The following is an 11,913-nucleotide window of genomic DNA, read 5'->3' as shown; positions in this document are numbered from 1 at the left end:
AATTCCGGGAAATTATCTGCACTCAGGCACCTTCTGGGAAAGATTTGGCCAAGATGCACGAGAAGGAAGTACCCACAGGCAGCTCAAAGCAAAACACTGCTGGGTTTAGAACTGGGCAAAGCTATGGCAGAGGCAAGGAGTGCACTGGGCATGGACTTGGTGTTCATTTGTGATATTTAGCTTTCACTTTTCTTCATCAAAGCCTCCATGATATGAGTTAAGCTTCAAGACAGCAAAGGAAACAGATTTGTTTCCCTTCCTCCACACAGTGTATTTCAGTGACATTGGATCAACATTTCAGCCATTCTTTTTGCTGAAGAAAAGTCACAAATTAAGCCTCATCTGGATGCAGGCACACAGACTGACATGAACTTGGGAATGCACTCTACCTGAACCCTGCAATATGTTTCTAATACAGCCATCAGTCTACATAAAGCTCACTTAAGTGGTTACTTTACGTGACTGTTAGGCAAAGTATTACTTGGTGAGAATCTGTGTGGCCCAGCTAATGGAGTTCAGTCTGGTACACAAAGGTGTATCTGACACTCATAACCACTTTGTTTACTGCCTGAAGGAGCAATTCACAGCCTATTATTTCAGAGAAAATACCAAAGATGAAGACTGCTGAAGAAGCAGGCATCTTTCCAAATAGAAACAAACAAAAGCACAAGCTCAGTCACGATGTGGGAGATAAAGTCAAGGCACGAGAGTATCACACTGGAAATTCCAGGTGTCGAAAATGAACAGTGGATTCTCAAGTTCAGACTGTGCCCTAATTAATGCATCCTATTTCCTCTCATGCAGTAAAACTTAGAGGAAAACAGCAAAAAGCACACAAAATCTGTTTCTAATGAGATATAAGGCTGAAGAATTCAGACAAGTAGTATTAATGCCTACAACTGTAGAAAAAAATGCAGCAGAAACAGTAACACCATTTAGATTTAATATATGATGCTGATCTGTGCTCACAAGATTCAACACGTGACTGGTTCCACTAAATATTATGTTCCACGTTGCATCACTTGGTATAATACTAAAATTCACTTAACCTGACAGATGTATTTTACTCTTCAGAGTGTTTTTTTCCATGTTATTAATAAAATCACTGTGTCAGTTTTGACAGGTTGTTTTCAGGAGACAATCTTATTGAAACTCCTTATTTTATAGAAGCAAATACATTTAGGGACACCAGAGAAGCTACATTTAACAGAGGGGTATTTTGTATGGCAGCAGAAAGAACATTTATGACCAGTTTTTTCTGAAGAACATTTCTACATTTGTATAACAAAAGTCTATTAGCATGTACCAAATCATCAGTTCCTGGCTAAAAGAACATAAAATTTACATATATTGCCAGTGTTTCTCAGCCTCTTTGCTTACATGGACCAAAAGTGATGAAACTACTCTTTTAAGCTTTTAAATCTATAGGATATACAGGCACAAATAAATGTATGACTCAATAAGCAAAATGGATTCAGGACCAAAATAGAAAAGAATTGACAGGATCTAGAATGAGTAAGAAGAGGAACTTTGCCTGGTTCCTGTCTGCACTGAATCACACCTCCTTCAATTTCCCTTTAATTCACAGGCTCTGGATTAAAACAACAACAACTTGATATAGTTAAACAAAAATAGAAAAAACCCCACGTTTTTCCTAAGTATATTTAAATGTGACACGGAAGATTCAGAGAGAACAGGATGGGGCTGTACCAAGAACACCTCAGCTCTGGTTTTTCATACGTCACCCACTCATCCTCACTTCTCAGCAGCTTGCAGAGTACATCCCACCCCACTCAGGGATACCTGAGGGTACGTCCTCACCTCAGAACTTCTGCTTTGCCAAGTACAGTACTTATTTTAAAACATTTTCCAATTAAAACCACCACTGGCAGAAAGTTCTCTTGCCAAGCCCATTTTCCATGCATTCACAAAGCACTTCTCTCTAAGAAATGAGCATACAGAGCTACCCACATCTCCTGAGAAACTTCATCAGCAGTGCAGGCAGGAATTTGAAGCCATGGTTTTCACCTTTGGGAGCAGCTGGAGGCTGCTTCAGTGCACAAAAGTCAGATTTACAAAACCTTCACAATAGGAAAGCAACACCTCTGAGGCTTGCACACATGTGACAATGGTACTACAGGAGTTTATGAACTATCAATGGTCTACAACAACTCTTTGAACTCTACATTGATTCCTATGTTTTTTCCTCCCTTCTCCACATGTACAGCACATCAATGCCACATGCAAGAAAGCAGCTGCTCAGAGCACTGAAGAGCACACCAAAGTCAGTTTTCCTCACTTGGAAAGCAAATCTGCTTTTCAAAACTGAGTTAGATGAGTTCACAGACGACAGGTCAGTGGGTGGGTACCCAAAGCACCGGGCAGGATTCGGCCCTCCCTGGTGCCTGGCAGGTCTGGATGCTGGTGGAGGAGCTGGGAGAGGGGCGTGGGATGTGTGGGATGTGTGCAGGCTTGCAGGCTGCCCCTCAGCATCATCTTGATCACACTGCTGGGCTAGACAGGCCCCTGTTCTGACCCTGTAGAGCCAAATCTTCTCAAATGAGGACAAAAACCTTCTTTAAGAACACCTTCCTACAGGCGCACGCGACCAGCCCAGAGCCGCCTCCCTGCCCGGGCTGGGTCTGTTTGTTCTGGCACCCAGCTCCTGCACAGGATGCACGCCACAATCCATTGCCTGCTTCCCACTTTTACCCATTTGAAGTGTTTCAGTTTTTGCTATCTTAAGCTCTTCAAACTTCAATGAGGAATTTAAAAAAAAAAAAAAATTTTTATCTCATTCAAAGGGAGAAAAAAAAAAAAAGATGTTTTATAAGGAAATAGGCGAAAGCATCGTAAGAATGCTCAAAACTGCTTATGTTCCCACAGTACTTGCAGCCACACACAGAACTTCTCAAACTACCAGATCACTGCATGACCAAGAAGGGAGCCACTGAGTGCATGAGAAGGAAGTGACTCAGACTGAAATTCATAAAGGACAGCATGAATGGGACAGGATTTCCGCTTGCAGATCTTTTTACATGGCAAGGCTCCTTTATGAAAAAAAAACAAAGCTCAACCCACAAAAAACCCAACCCCGCTCCCTCCTCTCCCATTTGGTTTTTAAAACAGCTCTGCAGAAAAGCTCCAGGATGGATTTTTAATCAGAATCCCAGTATCATACCTCCAAGCCTTCTGTCTATACAAGACACCATCCATCATCCTACCAGAAACACTGAGAAGAATTGCTAAATTTTCAGTCAATTACAAGCCATCAGTTCCTGGGTTTTTTGCCTTAAAACAGCGTGTTTCCAACATAACAAAAACTCCTTATTTACAAGTGCACCGCACAAAATAGCATGATGCAGTCAGTGGAAAAGGTCAGAATTGCACTTATTTCCCCAATCTGAAACTGTAAATTCCTAGTAAAAAGAGGATGTTGCTATGTTACAGAACCAGCCTGGGCAGGGACACCTTCCACTATCCCAGGCTGCCTCAAGCCCTATCCAACCTGGCCTTGGACACTGCCAGGGATGGGGCAGCCACAGCTGCTCTGGACAACCTCTGCCAGGGCCTCCCCAACCTCAAAGGGAAGAATTTCTTCCCAATATCCCATCTAACCTTGCCCTCTTTCAGTTTAAAGCCATTCCCCTTTGTCCTGTCACTCCATGCCCTTTCCAAAAGCCCCACTCCAGCTCTCTTGTAACCTCTTTATAGGCTCTAAGGTCTTCCCCTTTCTCCAGGCCCAACCCTCTCAGTTTGTGTTGATAAGGAAGGTGTTCCAGCCCCTCTTATTATTCCTGTAATACAACATTGTGTATTACAACACTGTAATAATCTCAGTCACAGCAGAGTGGGTGTGCTAAGGAAGGAGTAACACACCCCTCAAAGAAATCACTAGCAAGAGACAAGGAGCAGGACAAGCATCACCTTAAACACAGTGGCAGCAGATCCAAGAACAGAAACTCCCACCTTCCCTGTCACAAATGCCCCTGTGTGGATCATATTCCTCTGCTGATTAAAGCAGACACTCCAATTGCGTCTCAGAGCATCAGCTCAGGAGCAGCTGGGACTGCTGGGAGAGGTGCCCCTGGCAAGCTCCCACCCCTGCTTCCAGCACTGAGGCAGCTCCCAAACTTTGCTTCAGACAGCCCAATCCCAAAGGACAGCAATCACTGTCAGGCTGTAGCACTGTGTACTGACACAGGCTGTTCTCTGCAGCAACCAGAGCTGAGACTGTGCAAGTGCCTGCTCCAGCTGTGTCCGGAGCTCCTAAAGCCCCCTCCCTCGCCAGCAGCTGGATCCCAGGATTGCTCCATCATCCAAACTCCCAGAAGCAGCATGCCAGTTCCACTGCAGGAGCACACACACCCCACAGCCAGCTATGAAACGATAGGCTATCAAGCATATCACAAACCCAATTAGAAAATTTGTGCAAACAAAGCCCTCAGCTCCAGCTCTCCTTCACCTTATTCCAAATCTTACTGCAAATTCATACATGCCTGCTTGCCTCTTAAGGAGTTTTTTGGTTAAGTGGTTTTCTAAATAAAGACTTCTCCACAAATTTTATACATATATATATATATATATATATATACACACACACACATTTTTATATATTTATGTATCTAAAAATAGGTTTTCCATGCTATTCTGCAATTTTGGAAGCAGCCACACAACACCACCAAGTTTTTAACTATTAGCAGGCTTGAACAGATACACATCCACAAAACCTATAAGTTTAAATCCCTTTGCTAATTCTTGCTTCTGACACATTCATTTTCTTGGCTATTCTAAACACACAGTCATCTTAGCAGCAAAAATCAAATTAGCAACTGAGCCCAGATTGCTGTTAACTCTAACCCAAATAACCTGTATGGCCACATTAGGTGGGTATTCATCAATAAATCCCCAAATAATTAAAGAAGAAACTGAGAAGGTAAATATAAAGCAGCAGATATGATTAGAAGCTTGTAAATACCAAATGGGAAGTTATTTTAGGGAGCTGCTTCATGAGAGCCTTTAAGAAACCTCTGTGACCTTTCTGCAGGAATTTGCATGTAAGCTTCCATGTATGACTATAATAATACACTTTGATGTCAAAAACATCACATTTGAACCCACTGTATTTTTTTTTTTTTCCTTTTAATATGCAACATATTCCTCTCTTCCTGCTTTGGTCATGGATTTACTGCTGAGCAGGTGATGCGACTCCAGGGCTGCCACCTCTGGGTGCTGACGCAGAACCTAATTTTAAAAGGCAGGAGGGTGGGACAAGGGATGCTTATTTGCACAGCCTCCTGTTAGGGACTTTTCCACAGCTGGGGGAGGACTCCATCCCTTGCTGTTCCCAGTTTGAAGGCACTCTGGCTGACAAGATTGGACGTGCCGTAGCCTTGACTCCACTGATTTTCCTGGCATTTTAAAAGCACTCATGGCTCTTCAGCTGCAGCACAGCAGACCAGCCCAAGGCAACAAATTAGACAAACACAAGGGTTGCAGGAAACCCTCAGACAAGATGCTTTTAAATATTTCTAGATTATTTCAGAAGTGATCAGCCAGGCTGACTCAGAACTCACTGAGCCTATATTGCAAGGCTATACTTTATTCCAGGTCTTTCACACACGTGCTTCAAACACCTCATGTATTCCACCTCAGATAAACACCTAAACGTAAGTAAGAATACTAAAGTTCACGTAAGCTGATTGGCAAGAAATAACTAGAAAGTCTAATGCAGTGATTCATTTTCTTGGATTACAGCATTCCCAAATACAGCTCCTTGCTAATTCTAAAGACCCTGAAAGCACATCTGCAAATCCTCATTCCTTACCATGCCAGCAGCATTTTTTTCCCCCCCTCCTTGGCAACTGGTACAGTTAATTTTCGTGACTATTTCTTTTGGTTATGCCTCACATGTAAAAAGAACACAGCTATATAAATATACACTATAGACAGATAATGGAAAACCTATGTTATATGCATAAATTAACTCAAGAGATTTCAGAGTGTGCTACATTGCAAATATCCTGGACATACTGCTTTGGTTAGGACATCAAAGTTTGTTCAGGAAGCTGTTGCTGTAGCAGTTAGCAAAGGGACAGGCAGAGAGGAGAAAGGCAGGTAGGTATAAGGGATTATAACAAGTTACTAAGCTAAATTTAGGTAGAACTGGCTGTGTGCAGAATGGCTTGTGATAAAGGAGATTTGATTACAGTAAAACATTGGGTTGTTATCTAAAGTTTTACATTTTTAAATGGCAAGTCTCTGAAAATGCTGAAGAAAACTATTTCAAAAGTAGCCAGACTTATTTGACCACTATTTCCAATGGCTAACATTGAGAAAACTTCTCAGTTTTCTTTGTTTTCAACTAATCTTACTTTCACTGAACTTCCACATAAAAAAAAACCCCTTGGTTTTTCAGCCATCACCTCTAAACCTTCTAATAACTTAACTAGGTTTACCTAGGATATACAAAATAGTGGTTCCTAGTAGTCAAGATTTTGGTTATAGCTCAATTGTCTGTGAAGATTTTTGCGAAGTGCCAAGATGCCTCTCCGAAAAGCAAAATAAAACCAAGACCTTGCCTGTAAAATGCATTTCTGCTTCCAACAGATACAAAAAGAATGATGCTGCATCTACCAAGGGAGTAGCCACGAAAGATGGGGAGGCACCAGGTTCACCTTACAAAACAAACACAGCCCAGCAAGCCCAGTGTTCGTATTTAAGTTCACACTGTATTAACACCGCTTTACGCGTGGGTGGGAGTGTTTCTTGGCAGGGCCACTGGATCCATACAGAGGAGGTCACAAGCCGGAAAGGTGCAATAAAAAGGAATTAAAAATAAATAAACCCCTCTTTTTACCATGTGGGTCTTGTTCATTTGACTTTGGGCTGCTCCTTGCTCTGCGCTCCGGTTTCTTGAGGGCCGGGGCTCCCCCGCCACCGCTGCTCGCCCCGTTGTGGCTCTTGGCATAACCATTGTACACCGTCGTGCAGCTGCCTATATGGCTCTTGTAGATGGAGGAGGGAGGGCTGTTCAGGCGGTTCTGGCGGTCAATCTGCCTGTCTTTGAGTTTTTTGTGCTGTGGTTTGCTGTACTGATCTTCCCTGGTGATGTAGCTGGACATCCCATATAGTGGTATGATTTCTGAAACGGAATGGTTCACCCGCGTTAACTCGGAGCAACAAAGATAACTGAGGTGGTTTTTTTTTCCTCCTCATAAAACCAAATTCCTGGACATCTCCAAATGAAATGACTCCAGATGTTTCTGGAGATTTTTTAAAGAAAACCCTTTTTTGCAATTATTTTGTATTAACTGTGCTCCTTTGATGATAGAATTTTACTCTGGGTGAGTGTGTAAAATACAGCAATTAGGTTGAGAGTTTTTCCCCTCCTTTTCAGTCTTTGTGTTTCAGGGACACAGATTTCAAGCAAAAATCCAGACAGAACTGATCTTTTGGAAAAAGCCTTCATAAGTTCAGAGCAATTTAGCATTTTCTTCCTCAGGGCCTGACTGGACAGAACAAGCTGAGATGTGCCGGTTTCAAGCTGCCAACCCTGATTATATGCAATTTAATTTCCCAGTATGAATAGAATTTAAAATCATGTCAGTTGTGCTGCCTAAGGAGAGAAGTGCAACATGAAGTAGAAGCTTTGGGAATTAAAACTATCTAAAAAAAGTTTGAGAATTATCATAAATATTATGTGCACTCCTCAGATACACTTCATTAAATACAATCCCCACTCCCCCCCTCCAAGGATGACTCTCTCTAACTTAAGGCAGGTCAGCTTGCAGGAATCACAGTATTTCCTGCTTTTTTCTATAGTTAATCCCCTTTGTTCACCTTGAGTGTGAACCTTGAACATATCATGCCCAAAACAGTTTTGTCTTTGTTAAAAAATAAAAATGGATACTCTGGATAGCTACAGCCCCCCACTCAGGATATTAAAGGAGGCTCCATCCATGTAACAAAGCCACTCTAAGTTCTCCACTTCATTCCTACTCTTGGTTCCCCCAGCCCTTAAAACTTGCTGAACACAAGTGTGAAAGGCCAGTCCCTTCCTCCCAGCTCACCTTGCTCTCCATATATTGTTGGGGGAAGATGATGCTGTGGGAAAAACTGCGGTGGCATGTCCCCAGGTCCAGTGACAGGAGGGTAAAACGCTGTGTGGGAGTTGTGAATGAAATGGGGATGGTGTGTCAGGTAGGGGGGTAAGTGATGGGTTGGCGAGATGGCCGAGGGGTAGCTGGGAGGGAAACACTCCGGAGACTGCGGCGTCACCACCACCCTCCGAACGCCCGTGCTGTCCTCTATCACCTGGAGAGAAAGGGAAAGGAGCACGTTAGGCAGCGTCTGAACCAGGCCCACCTTTAAAACAGCACTGTTTACAGCTTGTCCTCCCACTGGAAAACAGTTGGTCCTTGGGTTTAGCTTCATGAATAAACACAATTCTAAAATTAATATCAGCAGAAATAACCATGGTGGTGATGTGGCTTTTCCTGGAGACTCAGATATCCACACCAATCACTGGGAGCTGTAGTGCTGCTCGTGATAACTATGTGGGTAAGGGACAGAATAAATAACCTGCATTTAGGGAGGAAAACAATTGGAAAAGGAACACAAAGCACCAAAATAAGTGTACTCATTGGGACTGACCATAAAATTTCTACCACGGATTTTGACAGTGCCCTGAGTATGGGGTTAGTAACACTTTGGAAAGCAGCTGGCACTGCTATTGCAGGGAGGCTGTGTGTGTGCAGAGACATGTACTCTGCAGGAACCTGCTGTGCTGGCCCACGTCTGCAAAGGAGCTCCTCTGTTCATAACAGGTATCTGCTCAAGAGAAATCATAGGGCAGAGGGTTTGTTTCTGTTACAGAGCTGGTCTGCACATCCACACAAACCAGCTCTGCATATGCATAACTTGGCCCCTAACGCCAGAGTCAAAGCATGTAAAAACAGATGTAGGAAGGTGGAAATGTGCTTAGGCTGAAAAATGTTTTTCGGATTATAATTTTTCCAGAGCTGTATTTCTGGAGAACAGTCAACCAGCCAAATTTCAGTCCAGTCTTAGGAGCCAAGCTTTTCTTGAAGCTCATTCAAAAAGCTTCTGCCATTTCTTATATTAAAAAATACAACCACATAAGAACAATTACTATCCCTTTGACTCAGTATGCTGGCATGCATGAGGTAGAAAAGCATGAAGGAAGCATAGTTTAATTTCATACAACAAACAGGTTGTTAAAAACTTCATTTTCTCTAAACTGACTGATGGCACACAGATGGAGGAGTATCTGTGATGAATATGTTGCATGAGATAAGTGAACGTGCACCAAAGGCACATGCTGCAAGGCGCTGCCACTCTCAGCTGATTACCACACCATCAGCTGGAGTTATCCAAACCCCCCAGCAGCACCAGCAGAAGAGACCCTGCTGTGGATGCCCACACTCCAGTGGCTCTCATCACATCCCAGTGTCTTTACTCTAAACCACAAAGAAAACTCTGCACCCTGAAGCAGAGGAATGGCACAGGCACGTGGCTGTTTCTGCCGCCTGTGCCAGCCCTGCCCCGGGGCAATGCCCAAAGCCCTGAGCAGAACTGCTCCAGCAAACACCAGCTCATGCCCCAGGCATCAGCTGAGCAAGCTATCACAGGGGAAAACTCACCGAGGATTAGCCAACCCAATTCCTCCCCCAGGCCATGTGTGCCTCAGGTTATGTGTATTTACACCTGTTAGCTATGGGATGTGACCATGGACATGACAATTTCTGTGCCTTGGCTGGCCTCTACAGAAGACAACTTTTTATACAAAGTTAATTCCTTCACTTGTAACATTTCACATTAAAAATGCATTGCTTGCTGAGTAACCAGAATAGTAATTGTTTTGACTTAGCATACTTGATTCTACCCTCAACATTTACTATTTCCACTAGCAGTGTGTCAGCTGCCAGCTTTAAATTTCAAAGACTTTACAGAGTCCTCAAAAGACAGATGAACCTCAGAGATTTAGACTATCACATCCTTTCAACCACTGCATATTCAGGCTTCCCATTTCTGCTACTGGTTCTACTCCACAGCACCTCTGATCCTGCTGCCAGGTCTCAAGCCTGCACTCTGAAACCTGGAAAAGAGGGAAATCCTTTTCCTTGTAGCACATATTTGAAAAACAGAACTACTTATCTAGGACTGTGCACAGAAATGCTGGATTTAACTCTCAAGACTCTGATCTTGCTGTTGCTTAATTGAGAGAGCAAGTTCCTACATCTTGATGTGAAAGGTTTTCATCGTGGCTTTAACTAGTCCAAGCCTCAAAGCCAACCCCAATCTTCCAGGCAGGTACAAGTTCTTATCTCTGCATCTAGACAGGCACATGTGTTTAGTGCTCTGGTGAAAGATGAATATATTAAGGAATAGATTTAGACAGAAAGTTTGTACGCTGAGCAGGACATAATGTAAACCATATTTAAAATTATTAGGATTCAGCTTCCTGAAATATAATCTATAAAGCAGGGAGGGAAGCTCAGAGTCCTGTCAAAGACCTTTTTGATGAAATTACCCTGCTAGATGAAGCTATAAAATAACAGGACTGAGAGAAGCCAGAGATGAGGGGATAGAATAGAGAATTTCAGTCGGGAGGAACCTACAACCACCAACTAGTCCAACTCAGAGGATGAGCCAGCCTTCCAAATTACTTTAGTCGAAAAGCCAAGACACTCATATCTTTTATTTGTTTCCTCCCAGCCCATGAATGCTGACAGCATTCTTGTTATTCCATGTGCCTACTTTACACATGAACACAAAAATACAGGGGACCTTGCAAAACCCACTTAATTTCCCAATCCTACAGGGCATTTTCTCTCTAAACTAGGAATTATTGATATACATTTCTGAAGCTGTACATACTGTCTTTAAATACGCTGTTCTGTCCTCAACAAATCAAAGTTGGTAATCAGATTTATTATGCACTACATGCATTAGGTAGCTATGAAGACTGGAGACATCCCTTGACCTGTAAAACCTGCAGTGAGTAGATTGTAGTAGTGCCATTCTGGGAGACAACACTCAGCTCATCAAAGACAGAGAAAGTCAGGTTTGATCCATTAATGAAAATAACATAACTTAGCAGAGAGGTTCGACTTTGCTATTTTAAGAAGAAATCTGCAATTCTTTGTGTCTGCTTAAAACCATTTGTTACAAAGATCATAAATTCATCTGGAAACACGCTGCTAAACTGTCTCTACTTCAGTGCCAAGAAGCAACAAAATCCTAATCCCTGTTGAGGTCTCTAGATGCAACTGGAATATTAAAAGTAATTGCTATTACTAATTTTAGCACTTTATATTTAGAGAAAACAAATATCTCTGGTCATCTGGCACCTAGAGATAAACTTTCATTATTTTGTGGGGTTTTTTTCAAACAGTTAGTAGGTAAATTGTCTTTTGCTGGTATTTTTTGTGCTTGCTGGTGTAACTGGCATGCCACCTCAATAACAATACTATTATAGCACAGTTCTGTGTGGGTTTTCATCCCATATTTTAGGGAGCTTAATTGCTACATGAGGTGGGTGATGATCTTTCAGGGCAGTCTGGGTTAACATTACTCATGTACAATAAAACTGCCTCCCCCATTGGCTGTCACATTTTGGGAATGCCATTTTAAATGTTACTTGTTTTCCAGTGCAGATATCACTGTAGTAACTAGAGATAATTCACGTATTCAAAGTACATGACAAAGCTCCATGTTGTCTCATTTTTCTCCGCTGAAATTTAATATTACACTCTAAGGAAAAAGACATGTTAATTGTGCACAGGTAAACTGTATCTGTATTTTGTGAGATCCAGTTAAAGAAACACAACCACCCTCATTCTGTAACACACATTTACTGCATGAGTTTAATATGGTAATATGCAAGTA

General features: G+C 42.4%; 1 protein-coding gene across 1 annotated transcript in view; it reads right to left on the bottom strand.

The window, feature by feature from the left end:
• Positions 1–11,913, bottom strand: part of FNDC3B (fibronectin type III domain containing 3B) — a 183,047-nt gene that overhangs the window by 76,457 nt on the left and 94,677 nt on the right. Inside the window, exons 5-6 of the mRNA XM_017726881.1 lie at positions 8,073–8,316; positions 6,860–7,144 (exon numbers count right to left, since the gene is read on the bottom strand). Of these exons, the coding sequence (XP_017582370.1) occupies positions 6,860–7,144; positions 8,073–8,316 (529 nt within the window). The remainder of the gene's footprint in view (positions 1–6,859; positions 7,145–8,072; positions 8,317–11,913) is intronic.

The sequence above is a fragment of the Corvus brachyrhynchos genome, unplaced genomic scaffold (assembly GCF_000691975.1).
Source record: "Corvus brachyrhynchos isolate BGI_N302 unplaced genomic scaffold, ASM69197v1 scaffold162, whole genome shotgun sequence".
NCBI lineage: Eukaryota > Metazoa > Chordata > Aves > Passeriformes > Corvidae > Corvus > Corvus brachyrhynchos.
This window is presented reverse-complemented; position numbering and strand designations above follow the sequence as displayed.